At 55.5% G+C, this 15481-nt stretch overlaps 1 protein-coding gene across 1 annotated transcript; it reads right to left on the bottom strand.

Annotated features, from left to right (window-relative positions):
- Nucleotides 1-1790: 1790 nt before the first annotated feature.
- ROBO4 (roundabout guidance receptor 4) lies at nt 1791-14834 on the bottom strand (the record flags this gene model as incomplete). Its single annotated transcript, XM_082844209.1, has 18 exons — nt 1791-1886; nt 2033-2239; nt 3434-3792; nt 3954-4199; nt 4337-4475; nt 4653-4760; nt 8565-8828; nt 8950-9086; nt 10959-11001; nt 11130-11315; nt 11468-11636; nt 12368-12480; nt 12725-12953; nt 13050-13177; nt 13448-13568; nt 13763-13920; nt 14089-14418; nt 14765-14834. The coding sequence occupies 18 exons, from the start codon at nt 14832-14834 to the stop codon at nt 1876-1878; spliced, it is 3018 nt and encodes a 1005-aa protein (XP_082700335.1). The 3' UTR covers nt 1791-1875.
- Nucleotides 14835-15481: the final 647 nt, after the last annotated feature.

Genomic DNA, 15481 nt, shown 5'->3' with positions numbered 1-15481 from the left:
ATGCCACCTGTTTTGCCTCCAGAAGGAGCTGAAGCCACCGTCTTCCCAGTTACAACCAGAAGGACTTTCCGAATAACCAACGGCGAGAATCTTGTCCCGCCTTCCCAGAGCAGAGCCAGGCCCTCCCTTCGTGCCCTCCTCCCCTATCAGGAAATATACCCCTTACAATAACAGTAATTTTTAAAAACTCAAAGAAAGGAGGAGCTGATGGGGGAGATCCCAGCCAAGAAGGAAAAACAGGCTTTTGCAGACAACCACCCACAACCCCTCACAAAGGGTGTGTGTAGATGGGCACCTCTTAGCCAGATTAGGCCCAGATGTAGTTGGTTAGACTGGCAGAGAATTTCTTTTTAATTTTGGCCACGAACGCCATCGTCCTCATCACTCCCGAACCCACAGCCCACACCACTCACTGGGCACTGAGGTCTGTTTCCTTCTCACTTGCCCAGTGACGGCTCCGGGCTCTCAGGGGATGGCCGCTGACGCCCAGTCCCAGGCTCTGACCTCTCCTGCCACTTTGACCTAAGTGTGTACAAATCCCTTTTTTCTCATTTCGTCTGGCAAATGAGGTTGGCATGTTTTCAAAAGGAATTTTACCAGGAAGCTAAAAGAAAAATAAAATCCAAAAAAGGAAAAGCAAATAAAGAGGAACGGATGTGTATCCAGAGCACTGACTCCTCATCCTGAGGTCACGACCCTGGGCATGCTCAGTAGCAACCGCCCAGCGTGTGGCTTCTGCCCCTGACCTTTCCCGCCAAGCGAGAAGGATGCGGCCCTGCCTGCCCTCCAGTGGTTTTCTGTGGCTCAGGCTCTGGAAGTCCTGCCCCTCCATTCCTCTGTTCTGTTTTCTGTCTGAAGGGTGCCCACTGGCCAGCCCTTACAGGTGGTTCTACCTTTTGTGAAACTTAGCTACTTTGTCTATTTTAAGAAACCATCTGGGACTGATCTTTGGGGAGGGCAGCTGGGACCCCTGAAAGCAGGAGTTGTCTTCACAGGACAAGTTGCTAAGACCAGCAGACCCCGAAAATCCCCCACCCCTCCCTTTCCTGCATTCTGCTTAAAGTCTGAAAGATGCAGGTAATTCCCCCCTTCATAACAGAACAGAAAGGAGTGACACCCAGAGTGTCAGTGAACCCTTGATCCCTTTCTAACCCAGGAGCCCTCCTGAGGGTGGTGCTCCACCGAGAGGTCTCGTGATGGTGGCCCGCAGAGTGACCTCACAGAACTCAAGTCATCGTAGCTTTATGGTATCAGATTCCTTAAGCTTATAGTGACAAGAGTATGAGGAGGGTGTATTTGTCCCATGTTTGTCACTCCTCCTTCATCTTTCTCCCTAGACTCATCCTTTGTCTTGGTGCTGAGATAGGGCCTCACTGCCTCAGTGGAGTCTCTCTTTATGTCCCTTCGTGGTGTGTTTGGGGAGAGAGTTAGGAATCGTCCAGAAAAGGCAGAGAGGGGAGGCCCTGAGATGAGAAGCTCCTTCCTCCACAGCCCTCTCCCATGAGCCACTGTTGTCCTCCAGGCAGACATTTGGCCCCTCCACTTCCCGTGATCCAAGTGGGTGGGGAGATCAGGATTTAGGACTGCTTCTTAGGCCCAAATGACGTGGCTGTGGACGCGGATGAAGCAGTGGGAAAAGCAAGGGCTGGGAGTCAGGTGGAGATGATGTTTTCCCCCGGGGGCTTCAGGTCTGCTTTGTTCATATTTTGTTTTGCTTTCGTTTGTTTTCACAATCCGGGACGGAGAACTCTGGAGGCTGGGAGCGGTGGACCCCGACTGCAGAGATGCAGAGATCAAGACCCATAGTCCACAGCCCAGGCTGCGGCTGACAGGGGAGACGGTTCTGATTCTCCTCTTGGCAGTCTCGGGATCAGTTCACGAGGAGTCTGTAGGAGAAGTTGAAGGAGGATGGATTTATCCCCCAGCTCCTTAGCTCTCCTGCCAGACCCCAGGTGCCCTCTTGGACCCCATCCCACTGCCAAGAACCCATGCAGTCAAGATCGCCACATCAGCTAGCCAGCCAGACGCTTACCGCTGGCCTTGGGCGCAGGACAGCTGACATGACTTCTCTGGGACGAGATCCGAGAGGTGGAGGGCCAGGGAGGCAGCCCCCTTCCCAGCCACTGGGTGTGGTTTTTCTCCATGTCCTCCAACCAGTCTGACCTCCACTCCCACGGGGGCAGGGAGAGGGCGGAGTTCAGGAAGAGGTCATCCCGGGGGGAGGGAGGTGACAAAGCATCTGTCAGGGAGGGTAGAGGTATCTGTGGAGGGTTGTCCTTCACCCTTATGGACCAGTTTAGGGAAGAAAGCTTGGGGCTGCTTAAGGCATACACCCAAACCTAGACATAACCCAGCCCCACTCGGTCCATCACCCCCAGTGGCCACATCCACAGGAGCCTCCGCCCCAGGGAAAGGAAGATGTCTACTGGTTTCTTCAGAGAACAGCTTGAGCTCTTTTGTCCTAGCCCAGCCCTGGCCTTCTGTCCTAGGTAATCCTTGCTCTCCCATCTACCACAAGCCTGACTGCTTTTTGGGGGGGGCAAAATGTAGAGTTAGGGTTCGTAAGATGGGTCTAGGGGATCTAATAGAGTGTCTGAGGAAGGGCACTCCAAAGGGCCACGGGGAGCCCTGACTACCTTCTGTTGACTTGGGGATGATGGTCCCACCTGCTAGACACATGAAACAGGCCGCCCAGTCACTTCCCACCCTGCCACACACAGGACAGGAAGAAGGCCTTGAAAGCACAGGGGGACACATGCGAGAAAACAGACCTTCCCACAGTGGGGACGAATCTGAGTCACTGGGCTGGGGAGCAACGTTTCCTGGAGACCCACATCTGGTAAGAGGGTCCTGGAGGTAGCAGAATGGACTGTACAATCGGCTGCCTCTGGGATTTTAACTTGAACAATTTATCCTGTTCTGGTAGGTGACCTTGAGCAAGCTGATAAAGCTGTTGGACTTACAGTTTCTTCATTTGGAAAAGAACGACAAAGAATATTCTTCAGAGAGTTGCTGTTAATGTTGAGTGTATGTAAAGCACTTATCACAGTGTCTGGGACATAGTCATCCCTCAATAAAAACTAGCTGTTTGGGCTTCCCTGGTGGCGCAGCGGTTGAGAGTCCGCCTGCCGATGCAGGGGACAGGGGTTCGTGCCCCGGTCCAGGAAGATCCCACATGCCGCGGAGCGGCTGGGCCCGTGAGCCATGGCCACTGAGCCTGCGCGTCCGGAGCCTGTGCTCCGCAACGGGAGAGGCCACAACAGTGAGAGGCCACAACAGTGAGAGGCCCGCGTACCGCAAAAAAAAACCAACTAGTTGTTTTAGGGACGACGACCACGAAGACGATGCTTAGGACGCTTTGCCTCTTGGTTGGGGAGAAGCTGTGTCCACTCCAGGCGGTGGGGGTGAGGAGGAAGACAGGGATCTCACGTACCTGTGAAGACGCAGTCTGCCTCCCTGGGCTCCAGCCCAAAGCCAAAGCTGTCCGCAGCCACGGCCAGGGCCCGGGCAAAGTGGGCGTCGGCGAGGAAGGAGCCGTCGGAGGAGCTGACCAGGCTGGCTCTGGCGCTGGGGGCGTTGTCCTCAGAGGCTGAGCCCCAGCCATTGGCCAAGGAGCCCTCGCTGGGGGTGGGTGTGGGGCAGGGCCGAGGTGGGCACAGCAAGCCCCTCACCTCGGACCCCACCCCCCCTCCAGGCCTGCCCATGTCCGCTAGCTCCGAGGCCGTCGGGACGCTGATGTAGCCATAGGTGACGGGGGGTGAAGGAGCCCTTGGCATTGGAGAGACACTGTTCCTAGGAAGAGGCAAAACGGGGGATGGGACGCGGTCGGGGTGGGGGGCGGGGCGTGGAGTGGCAGAATCAGCCCCGTTGAGGAGGGTGGAGGCAGCAGACCTAGGCATACTCCTGTCTCACGCTCCTATCTGTATCCTTTGGTTCCCCCTCTAGCCACTCACCTGGGGGTCTCCTCACCCTCACTGAGCTCCAGGCACAGGGCCACCTCCTCAGGGGTCAGCACGCTGTCTTGATCCTCCCCCAGGGACGACAGTGATGAGCTGGACAGGCGACTGGATGCTGGGCTGGGACCAGAGAGGGAAGAGGCCTGGGGACTGGAGGGGCTGGGGGGACCGGAAGGTATAAAGGCGGGGACGGGGGCTGCTGGCAGTGGGTGGCAGGAGGGGGCTTGGGGCTCCACCGATTGCCTGATTGGGGTAAGATGGCAGGATGGTTAGTGCCGTCCTTCTGGTCCCTGCCACCCCTCCCCCAGCCCCGTCCACGGTCAGCAGACACCCCACACCCCCAGTGCCCAGCCCTGCGTCCTGACCCCATGCCCTCTTACTGGGTCTGTTGACTCTGAGTGCGGGGTCCACGAGGAGGGAGGGGTGCTGCGGGGAGAGGGTGAGTCACCAGCTCACTGGGGGAGCCGAGGAGCTGTGGTCCCAGGGCCCGCCAGGCAACCAGGGCCCAGGGCACAGCTCCTGGGGAACGACAGGCTGGGCATGAGATAGCAGAACCCCCGTCAGCCCCGGGCCCCAGTTTGCCTGTCTACCCAGCCCCTCAGAGCCCTGTCTGCACCCAGCCAGCCTCCACAGGGACAGGAGAAGCCCCACACCCTGCCTCAGCCCCTCACCTGCCTTGTAGCGCCCTCCTCTCACCTGGGCTTTGGGAAAGGTTCTTGGAGCCTCTGTGGCCCAACTCACAGGCCCAGAGCTCCACAGGGTGGCTGGCCCGCAGCAGCGGCGAGCTGTTGGCCTGGTGCAGCTCTGCAAAGCAAAGAGTCGGTGGCTGGAGGCCAAGCCTGGGTGTGCCTTGCAGACCTCAACCACAGGCTCTACCTTCAGCTTCGTCATCCAGTTAAGCTTTAGGGTTCTTGAACCCAGAGGGAAGAGGGAAGAACCTCTCTCCATCCAGGCAGCTGGGATATAATGGAAGGAGCACTAAGCTTGGAGTCAAAACACCTGCACTCGTAGCCTGGCTCAGCCACGTATTAGCTGTGTGACCTCAGGTAAATCCGTTAACCTTCCTGAGCCTGTTTCATTTGTAAACAACCACTGCAAAGCATGGTTTGGCCAGTTCACTAAAAACAGATTGGAAAGTTCCCGGCACCTAATAGATATATTAAAAAACAACTGTATTTCTCTTTACTGTACACATTCCAATTTCCTGATCTCTATACCCTCACATTGCTACCGACTTTCATGAATTTTGCCTCTGTGAAGGCAAATACTCCTTCTTTTCTTGGAGAGAATCTGTTAATTTCCACTTCTCACATCGCAAATATCTCACATGGCTCTGGATAGCCTTGCCCTGATAAACCCAAGTGTCTCTCACTTGGAGAGATGGGTTGGGCTGTCAAGTTGAGCTGAATGAGGAAGACAAAACCAGGGAGCTCCAGACCATTTCAGGTGTGAAGGGCGAGAGTCAGCTGATGGGAAGAGGAACTTGAAAATAGGAAGATGTGTTGATCTCACCCAGGGAGGCAATGCCCTGCCCGTGGACATTCAGTACGCGTTGAATGAATGAGTGAATGGATGGATGATATCAGAGATGCAGGTTTAAACACAAGGTGAGAAGAATCATGTACAAGATGGCAGCTATCATCAGGCCCATGTGGCCACTTAGGAGACAGGGCTCTGCGTGAACTGTGACAATACAGAAGACCCGGTTGTGTGCAATGACTTGGTCAGGCCAAAACCAAAATGGATGTCAGTTTAAACCAGAGAGGAGCAGAATAATAAAGGGAAAAGGATTTTCCCAAGACCAGGAACAGGAGAACATCAAGCAAAGGAGAAAAGAAACAGCCTTCAGGTTAGTGTCACATGATCAGAAGCCCAGTTAGGAAAGGGGACCGGAGACCAGGCAGGACTCTCAAGACAGAGCTGTCTAGTCAGTCCGATTTCAAAGATCTGGGGCAGGTTCAAAGCAGGGACAAGGCATTCGTCAAGAATCCAACTGGACCCTAGGAATCCATGTACAGTAGCCAGACCTTCTGAGCCACTGGGATGAAAAGCCACACAATGGCTAGACTTCCTCCATCAAAGTTTCCTTTTGTAGTTTGGCTGGTTTGGTTTTTACTCATTTCCTTTAATTGTCATATGACCCAGGGAGTCCTGGAGGCCACCTTTGGGTGCTCCAACCCTGCTCTCATCACCTCTGTCTTGTCCTGTGCCTGGCTTCTTGACTAAGCTCAGAAATGGGGGTACCTGTTGTTTATGTTGGTTTGTGTGGAAAGGGAAGGAAAAAGGCCATGCTCATCCCTGCTCCTATCATTTCCTCTAAAGGATTCTGGTAACAAAAAAACCCTCCTTCCACCTTGCTTGGAATTACTTGAATTTAGTTTCAATATTATTTGAATTAAACTATACAGTAAACATGTTATCAGGGTTAGGTGGAATCTTGTTGGGCGCACCTGAATTGCGATAAATATTTGTTTGAATTAATTATTTAATGAGGCTATTCAATGTATTGATGATATGTATCCGCAAAGTGAACTGAGAATAAGATATAATGGATTAGACACGGGAGACAGCAGTTGTGAGATTATTAGTCACAGAGGAAAGAACCCAACTAAGGTCAGATAATAAGAAAAAGGGGACTTCCCTGGTGGCACAGTGGTTGAGAATCCACCTCAGGGCACACGGGTTCGATCCCTGGTTTGGGAAGATCCAACATGTCGCGGAGTAACTAAGCCTGTGCATCACAACAACTTAGCCTGCGCTCTAGAGCTCATGAGTCACAACTACTGAGCCCGCACTCTAGAGCCTGTGAGTCACAACTACTGAGCCCGCGTGCCACAACTACTGAAGCCCGCGTGCCACAACTACTGAAGCCCGCGCGCCTAGAGCCCATGCTCTGTGACAAGAGAAGCCACCGCAATGAGAAGCCCCCGCACCGCAACGAAGAGTAACCCCCACTTGCTGCAACTAGAGAAAGCCCGGGCGCAGCAACGAAGACCCAATGCAGCCACAAATAAATAAATAGATTAAAAAAAGAAAAGAAAAGAAAAGAAAAAAGAATAAGCAAGTCAAGGGGGTAGAGGACACTGAGAGAGCCTGCCAGTTTTAGAAGACAAGGAATCAGCAGTCTTTCGGACCAGCTGACAGCAGTAGAGGAGCTCCATGCCTCTGAGATCTTGCTGCCACTGCAAAGAGCCAGAGGTAGGCCAAGTGTCCACCAGCCCAGGGGAGTCACTGTTCTCAGCCCATCCTGGGCAGTGGTGGGGTGGGGCCGGGTGAGGAGAAAAGGGGTGCAGTGAGGACCTAGATCTCTGAGTGAGCTTAGGAAGCTTCATCTCAGAATTGGAACCTTCTTAAGAATTGAGTGTAGAAAATTGCTCACCTTTTGTGGGGTAGTATTAATGTTCTCAGACAGGGTATACGTTATATTCAAATTAGTGTGGTTATCCACGGAAAAGCTAGTTTTTAAATGAGACTTCTGCAACCTCTTTTTAGCTCGTATTTCATTATCACAGATGATTATTTCTAATGCAATAGCTCTGAGGCAAAGCTGGAAAGGATGCCAGCTTGGCTAATATTTAGAGTCATAAAATTCCGGATATTGGACAAGCTCTTGATTACTCTGAATCCATCTTTGTCTTAATAAAAGTTGGATTATATCCACTTAACAAAACTGGCTGTTGAACATTTGTAAATCTTACTAATCAGTACAGGAGGCTCAGGAAGACAGCAGAGAGAGTGCAGACAATGAATGTTCAGAAAAGGAGAAAAGAGTCAGGGAGAGAACAGAATTGCCCAGGAGCGCTCCCAGAGAGATTCCGAGTAGCCTTTGGAAGCAGACCATTCTGGCTTCAAATCTGAGAACTGCAGCTTATGGACATGGAGTTTTGAACAAGTTACCCAATTCTGACCCTCTTTCCCAATCTTGTAAAATTAGAGAAATAGCACCTAGCCGATATGTTGTGAGGATTAAATGAAATAACAAATGTAAGTAAAGCACCTCCCATAGAGTAGTTGCTAAAGAAACAGAGATTATAATTACTTCTCTCTAGAAAGTCAAAGCAGGTAGCCGGAAGTCAGGAGAAAACTCTGGACAGAAAGGAAATACTCATTCTCTGGGAAGCCAGTTGGAGGCGGGTACCTGGGCAGACCCATATATCGTACACGTACATAGTACATATGGACACAGTGCATAGTCGAGAGGTCATGAGTGCCTGAGGCTTTGGGCTAGCACTGGTTACACCCCTCCAGGTTCTAGAATTATCTGTGTGCTGGTCAGGCACTTTCATTAGACTTTGAGCTCGTAGAGAGCAAGGATTATATCTGGTGTTTCTGTGTCCCCCGTCTGGCATACAGTGGTGCTTATTAAATGTTTGCTGAGTTGAGCTGGCTGCAGCAACAAGGCTCACTGCTGGTGTGGCAAAACCCAAGCAAGATCATGGTGTAAAGAAAAGCTAAGGCCAGCACACTCCGGGCTGGGTGCGTGGCGATAGGCATCCATCAGGACAGGCTGCGAGTGGGGTGTGGCCCACAGCCGGCGTCGAGGCCACCCCATGCTCTCTCCTGTCCCCCCTACCACCCAAGTCAGGCTGTCCATCCCCCCATCCTTACCCTGCTTTTTTTTGGCCTTCCAAGCCTCTGCAGGGGCCAGAGACAAGCGCGGAGAAGAGAGGCCCCTGCGGCCGCAGAGGCTGTCTGAACTGGCCCAGGGACTGGAGAGCCTGGCCAGCTGGGGTGTGAGCCGCCTGGCAGCTGGGGCCTGGGGACTTGGCCGGGCTGGGGGGCTGGAAGGCAGCTCATTGATGAGGGAGCCATAAAAAGTGCTGGTGTCGGGAAGCAGGGGCACACCGGGGCTTCGGGGATCCCAGGAGATCACTGCAATAAAAACGACAAGAGGAATTATGGTGAACGCATCCCACCCATGCCCCCCCCTTCTCCAGCCCTGGGACCCCTGCTCCACTGCCAGGCCCACCCCACCCCCTCGGGACATGCTTACAGGAGCGACGACTGTCTAGTGGGTCCCGGGGGTCCATTCCCAGTCGGCTGCTGAGACTGCTGCTGCTGCTGAGGTCCCGAGAGCCAGAGGTGGAGCGCCAAGTGTCTGCCAGCCACGGGGAGTCACTGTGATCCATCCTGGGCAATGGAGGGTGGGGTGGAGGGAGAACAAGATTGGCCCAAACCTCCAACTCAGTGGGTAGCAGAAGGGCGGGGGGTGTTCTTCTCACTGCTTTTCAGCCCCTCACAGCCTCCTTAAGATCTCTGATCTGCTGTCCCAAACTCAGCGCCGCTTTCTTATCCTGGGATCAGGGTAAGTCCAAGTTGCCCAGAGCTAGGAGATATCAAAGAGAGATAGCTATGGGCTGAGACAGAAAGAACACAGACCTGGAGCCAGATCTGCTGCAGCCTTAGCTGTGCAACCCTGGGCAACTCAGTCTATGAGCCTCTCTAAGCCCCCGTTTCTCCATCTGTAAGATGGCAACAGTAAGGCCTTCCTTACAAGGCTGATGCTGTAAGTTGAGACAAAGAAATGTGAGATGACTCAGCCAGCAGAGCAGGAGTTTGCTACCTGAAGGTTGGCTTCTCTACCTCTAGCCTGGTTCCCTTTGAATGGGACACCATGTGGCAGGGATCAGACCAAAACACTTTTCTGCCTAAAACCTTCAGTGGCTCCCCATTTACCAAGATAGAGCCCAGCTGCCTAGCATGGCTAACAGGCCCCTCGTTGGTCTGGCTTCCGCTCCTCAGTCTGTGCTCTGACCCATCCCACACAGTACGCCCCAGCCAGACCAAAAGGCTTGTCTTTCCCTATGAATGCAACAGGCTATTTCTTGCTGTTCCCTTTGCCCTTCCCCTTCTAACTGCCAGGGTAAATGTGAAATCTTCTTCCTCCCATAGTTCCCCTCCAGCCCCTTCCTTGTACTTGTACATGTTTCTGCACCCCTAATTCTGGATTGCATTTGTGCTTGCGTGGCTGTCTCTGCTAGACGGAAGCTGTTCTAAAGGAATGAATCAACAAAGTGATCAGAGTGGAATCTCCCTCAAGGAGAAGGGATGAAATCCCAGGGGAGCCAGAGAAAGTTCGGGGCAGAGCAGACTAAGCCCAGGAGGTAGCTGGAAGGGAAAGACCAATGAGCACAGAACAACGCAGGAACACAGCACCAGCCAGCACAGAACCTTGCTCTGGGCCGAGAAACTGACAGCAAAATGGTAGAGCTGGATGTGTCTCACATAGTAGGTGCTTGATAAATTCCTGTTGAAAGATGCAGACCTGGAATGTGAACTCTCCCAGAGGAGATCTAATGAGATAAAGAGCAGGAGAAGGTGGGCAGAGATGAAATGGTTGTTCAGTGTAAAATTCAGCCAGTAGGAGAAAAAAGGATGTTTTCTTTTTAAGTGTCGTGTCTCATAATGGGAGACTTGCTCTGGCAGCCAAACGCGCTTGGAGCAGATGTACCTGCAGGCGGGCTCCGTTGCTGAGAACAAGGAGTAAGAATCCATCACGCAAGGGCAGAGCGCCCTCTGCTGGAACTGTGGGTGGATTATTGCGAAGGAAAGATGCCTCCGTGGGTAGGTGATTTCCTGTAGCCAAAGGGACTACTAGGGAGATGCTGAGTGTACAGAGCAAATTAGAAATCAGACTGGTCCTCCTGTGCTAGTTATTCTCCACCTAGCAGCACGAGTCAGCAGGAGAGTGCAGTCAGTATTAATGAGAGCTTGGTAACAAGAGCACTGGATTAGGAATTCAGAAGGCAGCTACTAGCTGTGCAGCCTTGGGCAGTCACTTGAGTCATGAGTCTTCAGTTTACTCACCTTGTCAAGTGGTGTGATAGGAACATTAATGAAAGAGAAATTAATTCTCACTTGAAGTTCAAGGGAAATTCAGGTACTAGGATGCCAAATTGCCTGGCAGTAGGGGAGACTAGTACTCCGGCCAGTTCTCCATCCCAACTCCACTGTCCCGGGCCCCTCGGCCCCGCCCTCGCCTCAGGCCCTTTCGTCTCTCACCTGTGTTTTAGGATGGCGTCCTCACTGGTATGTCTGTACAGACCTGGGAGAGGGCAGGAGGAAGGGTCAGCCCAGACTCTCCAGCACCTGGCTAGCGGTCTAAACCCCTGTAGCGTTCTGGCTGGACCCAGGGAAGGCCTGATCACCTGGGAGTCCACTTCACCTTCTCACCTGGGCCCAGGTGCACCCCAGCTCGGCGCCGGCGGTGGATGCACACGGCGGTGCCCAGCAGCAGCAACCAGAGCACAACACCCCCGCTGGCAATGACCTCTGGCCGCCTCAAGGCCGCCCTCAGCTGCTCCAGGGTCCACGGGCCGTGCGCACTGGGCTCCTGGGCAGCTTGCTCCACGGCCTGCTCTGTATGGGAATTTGAGCTCAGGGGGAGGGGGCGGCCGAGGCAGAAGGGTGGGGCAGACGAGGGGGAGGAGCCGGAAGCGAGAGCGGGGAGAGAGGAAGGCGGAGATGGGGCCTGAATGGGTCGGGGTGGGGCCGGTGGGCACTGTCCTCACCTAAAAAGAGGCAGACAGGGCTGCTGGGCTGCCCAGCCCCAGCCCCAGTGACTGCGGCCACTTGTACGCAGTAGGAACCTGGCACGCGGGTGGCGATCTCCAGCCGGGTCTGCTCGCCCACCACCGTCCAGTTGGCCGGGGGCAACGAGGTGTTGCCCAGGCTCCAGACCTGAGGCGCAAACAGAGGGGAGCTCGCCCCCTGGCACCATCCCAGCAGCTCAGCCCTTCCTCTTGCGGATCAGACTCCGGGCGTGTGGCCACCCTGTCCTGCCGTTCACCTGGGGACGCCCCCTCGCATGCACCCACACGTCCTATTTCCTCCTCCCCCCACAGAGTGGGAGACACTTCTCTCTAGACCGACAGACGAGGGACAAAAGTAATCGGCGAAATAAGCGTTAGACCCGTGGTTCGCAAACACCAGCGTGCTTCAGGGTCACCTGGAGGATTTGTTAAAATCCAGATTGCCGGGTCCATCCCCGACTTTCTGATTCACAAGGCCTAGCAAAGGACCTAAGCATTTGCGTTCTAACAAGTTCTCAGGTGATGCTGATGTTGCTGGTCCAGGAACCACCCTCTGACACTACTGCCTTAGAAGCTGAGAGTCAGACACGGCCTGGTTTGATTCCTGTTCTGTTTCCCGCACCTGTGAGCTTAGCCTCACTTTCTATGTCCATAAACGGGACAATAACCCAGGGCGGACTATGGGATGAAATGAGATTCTAAGTAAGTGCTCGGCAGTGTCTGGCAGACAGTAGGGTCCTTGCCCAACAACAGTAAGTTTCCCTTGCTTCTCTGCCCAAGTACCGTTTCTTAGTGCCCAGAGCAAGTGTCTACAGGACGCCAGGGAAAAGGGATCTCCTGGCACCACTAGGAAGGGGTGTGTCAGTTTGTGGAGGGTACCTGGTAGCCACGGATGATGCCATTGTGGTTTTCAGCAGGTGGTGGGACCCAGCTCACGAGGACACTGCTGTTGCCAGGTTTTAGGGTCACCTCCTGAGGAGGGGCACTGGGCACTGGGGAGGGGGGAGGGAGAGAGGCTGTAAGGGATGCTGAGGGAGAAGGCTCTAGGGAAAGGAGCTGGAATGGGACACAGGGTCAGAGCCATACTGGTGAGACTAAGAGCCTTTCTCAGCTCTGCTTGCTGGGCCAGGGCAGGAGGGAGCCCCGGAGTGGGACCCACCATCCGCCCAGCTAGAGTGGGACAAAAAGGGGCTGGGGGCATATTGTTGGGTCTGGGGGGGGGCATCTGTCCCCGACCTTGCTCAGGCAGTCTCAGGAGCAGCACGTTGCTGTCGGGGCCTTGAGCCCGCCCGGAGGATGGTCTCACTTTGAACTCGTAGTCCTGGCCCCACTGGAGGCCCTCAAGCTCTGCGCTCTGCCAGCCAGCCAGCAGGGCCTCTGCCCACGGGGCTCCCTGGCCTCCAGGGGCAGCCGGGGTCCTGAACAGGGCCGTGTAGGACTGAGCAGGTGCAGCAGGGCCGCTCACCTGGGAAAGAGCCCAGAGGGAGAGGAGGGCTCAGGGCTCTCGTGAGCAGCCCTTTCTGGAGCTGTGACGGGCTCCAGCCCAGGTCCTGGGCCTCACCTTCCAGCTGAGCCACACAGCAGGACCAGGCTTGGTGCCCTTCGCAGGGTCTGGGTTCAGCAGGGTCACGTTTTCCAGCTGAATGCGCACAGCCAGAAGCTCCAGGGGCTCCTTGTGGTCCTGGGGCTCTGTGGGGAGCACAGGGCTGGGGTGGGGCCCATAGGCCAGAACGGAGGAATTGGGTGGAACATCCCTCGGCCACAGAGGAGCCAGAACTCGCCCAGGTTGAGAGCACTCTGATTTCTATTCTAGGACGGGGGAACCACCCCTAAATGGGGTCCCCGCCGCTCTGACCCTGATCCCGGGTTCCGCTCCCACATCCCCTAACCTCAGCCAAAACCAGACCACACCACCCTAACTGGAGCCCCCGACCTTGGCCCTGACCGCCCTCCCCTTACCTTGAACAGACACCCTGGCTGCCCGGCTCTCCCGTCGTCCTGCACTGTTGGTGGCCACGCACATATAGGTCCCTGCGTCACTCTTGTCTGCTCTTGCCATCAGCAGGGAACCTCTGGACACCTGTCAGGACCAGGTGCGTTGTGAAGTGTCCCCTGCGGGGAGGGCCTCTGAGTGCGGAGGGAAGTCTAAGGCCTCACCGCCTCCCCTCCCTCAAATTCTGCAGGGGACATTGGGCCAGGGGGCGGGTCAGTCCTTCTGGTGTGCACAGTTGTGGCCAGGACAGGGTGAGGCGTGGGGAAGGGGGTTACACTCACCGAGTGCCGCCCTGGCTGCAGGGCCAGGGGTTTCCCATCCTTCCACCATGAGACTGTGGGCTCTGGGTGGCCCCAGGGCGGCCCACACTGCAGAATCACCTGCTCGCCCACCGTGGCCACCGCGTCCCGAGGCTGGACCTGGAAATCTTCCCGAAGGACTGTGGGGAGGAGGGAGGGTCGCAGAGGGCGGGACCCAGTCCCCACATTCAGGTCCCGCCTTGGCGTCTCCCAGCGTTCTGCATTACCTGCCTTTCCGAAGAGCCCCTCCTCCCCCCGTCTCCCATCTAGGACCACCCCCAACCCAGGTCTCCCCGCCCAGGGCTCACCAGCCACAGACAGCCGAGCGCCCCGGCTGACTGCCGTGCCCAGCCGGTTGCTGGCCTCACACGTGTAGACACCCAGGTCTGTGGACAGGACCTGGTCATCATGGGCACGTCCCCGGGGAGGGGGCCGCAGCAGCAGGAGGGTTCCGTCAGGTAGGAGGTGGTGAATGTCTGGGGGCACCATGCTCAGGGGATGCCCATTCAGCAGCCAGCGGATGGTGGGAGGCGGCTGGCCTGAGGCCTGGCAGCTCATCTTGGCCGGGCCAGGGCCCTGGAGCAGCTGGTCCTCGGGGTGGACGAGGATCTGGGGTGGGGAGTCCTGAGCCATGCCTCCTGGGAGAGGAAAGGACGTGCAGCCCAGTCTGACTGCAAATAGGGCCCCCAAATCCCTGCACGCCTCATCTTCCTCCTCTTGCCTGAAGATCAGTTCCCAAATAACACGCTAGCTGGGAGGGGAGAAGGCCAGCATGCGTGCGTGGCACCCAGGTGAGGGCCAGTGGAGCTCTCAGTCTGTCTGTCTCACACTCAACATCACCATCATCATCATCATCACCGTCGTCTCTGGTACCCCCCACTGCAAAAGGGAAGCAAAGGAGCAAGGGGGTCTCCTCGCTGCCTTGGCCAGGCCTCAGATCAACGGAGCGGAGCGTGGGCTAGGAGTAGGGAGGGCCACACTCACCTGTGACGAGCAGAAGCAGGAGGGGCAGGGGCTGACGGGCCCCAAGGAGGCCTACTCCTCCAGAGCCCATGGCTGCCCTCAGGCCTCTGTCCTTGTCTGTAGCACTTTGTCCTACTGCTCTGAGCTCACAGCGGAGGGAAGGAGGGGCGGGCGCGGCGGCAGTGGTGGTTGTTTGTGACCGAGACTCTGCCTCAGGAGGGAAGCGGCTTTGAGGAAACCGATGCTTCCTGCCTGGCCCTCAGTGCCTTGGAGAATTGGGAGGAGACCAGAGGAGAGAAAGTCTCTGACCTTGATCCTGTAGTCGTAACCTCTGACTCCAAGCCCCGCCCTAGGGTTTATCTTGTGATCTAGTCTAGGATTTCTTAGCGGCAATCCTCAGCCTGACCATAACTTCAGCCACTGTTTTGATCCTTTACCCCAAGCCTCTACTGAACCCTTGAATCTCAATCCCGATCCTCTGGCTTCCAAGCGACCCCCTGCTAGAGTGGCATGAAAACCCAGAGGTGGAATCTCAGGGCACAGTGTTCTGAAGCTGAGGGTAGAGAAAAGCAGGCCCCAGAAGCCAAGTGCGGGGAGCAAGTGTGTCTTGTCATGCCCCGGCCCATTTCCCGGGGAGAGGTCAGTGTGGTAGGTCAGAAGACAGGGAAGGTCACAGGCTCTTGTCTGGGAGATGTCCACTCTGTGCGCCTAGTCAGCCCAGAGACAGATGAGATAAGC

Source organism: Leucopleurus acutus (genome assembly GCF_964270905.1).
Source record: "Leucopleurus acutus genome assembly, chromosome: 8".
NCBI lineage: Eukaryota > Metazoa > Chordata > Mammalia > Artiodactyla > Delphinidae > Leucopleurus > Leucopleurus acutus.
This window is presented reverse-complemented; position numbering and strand designations above follow the sequence as displayed.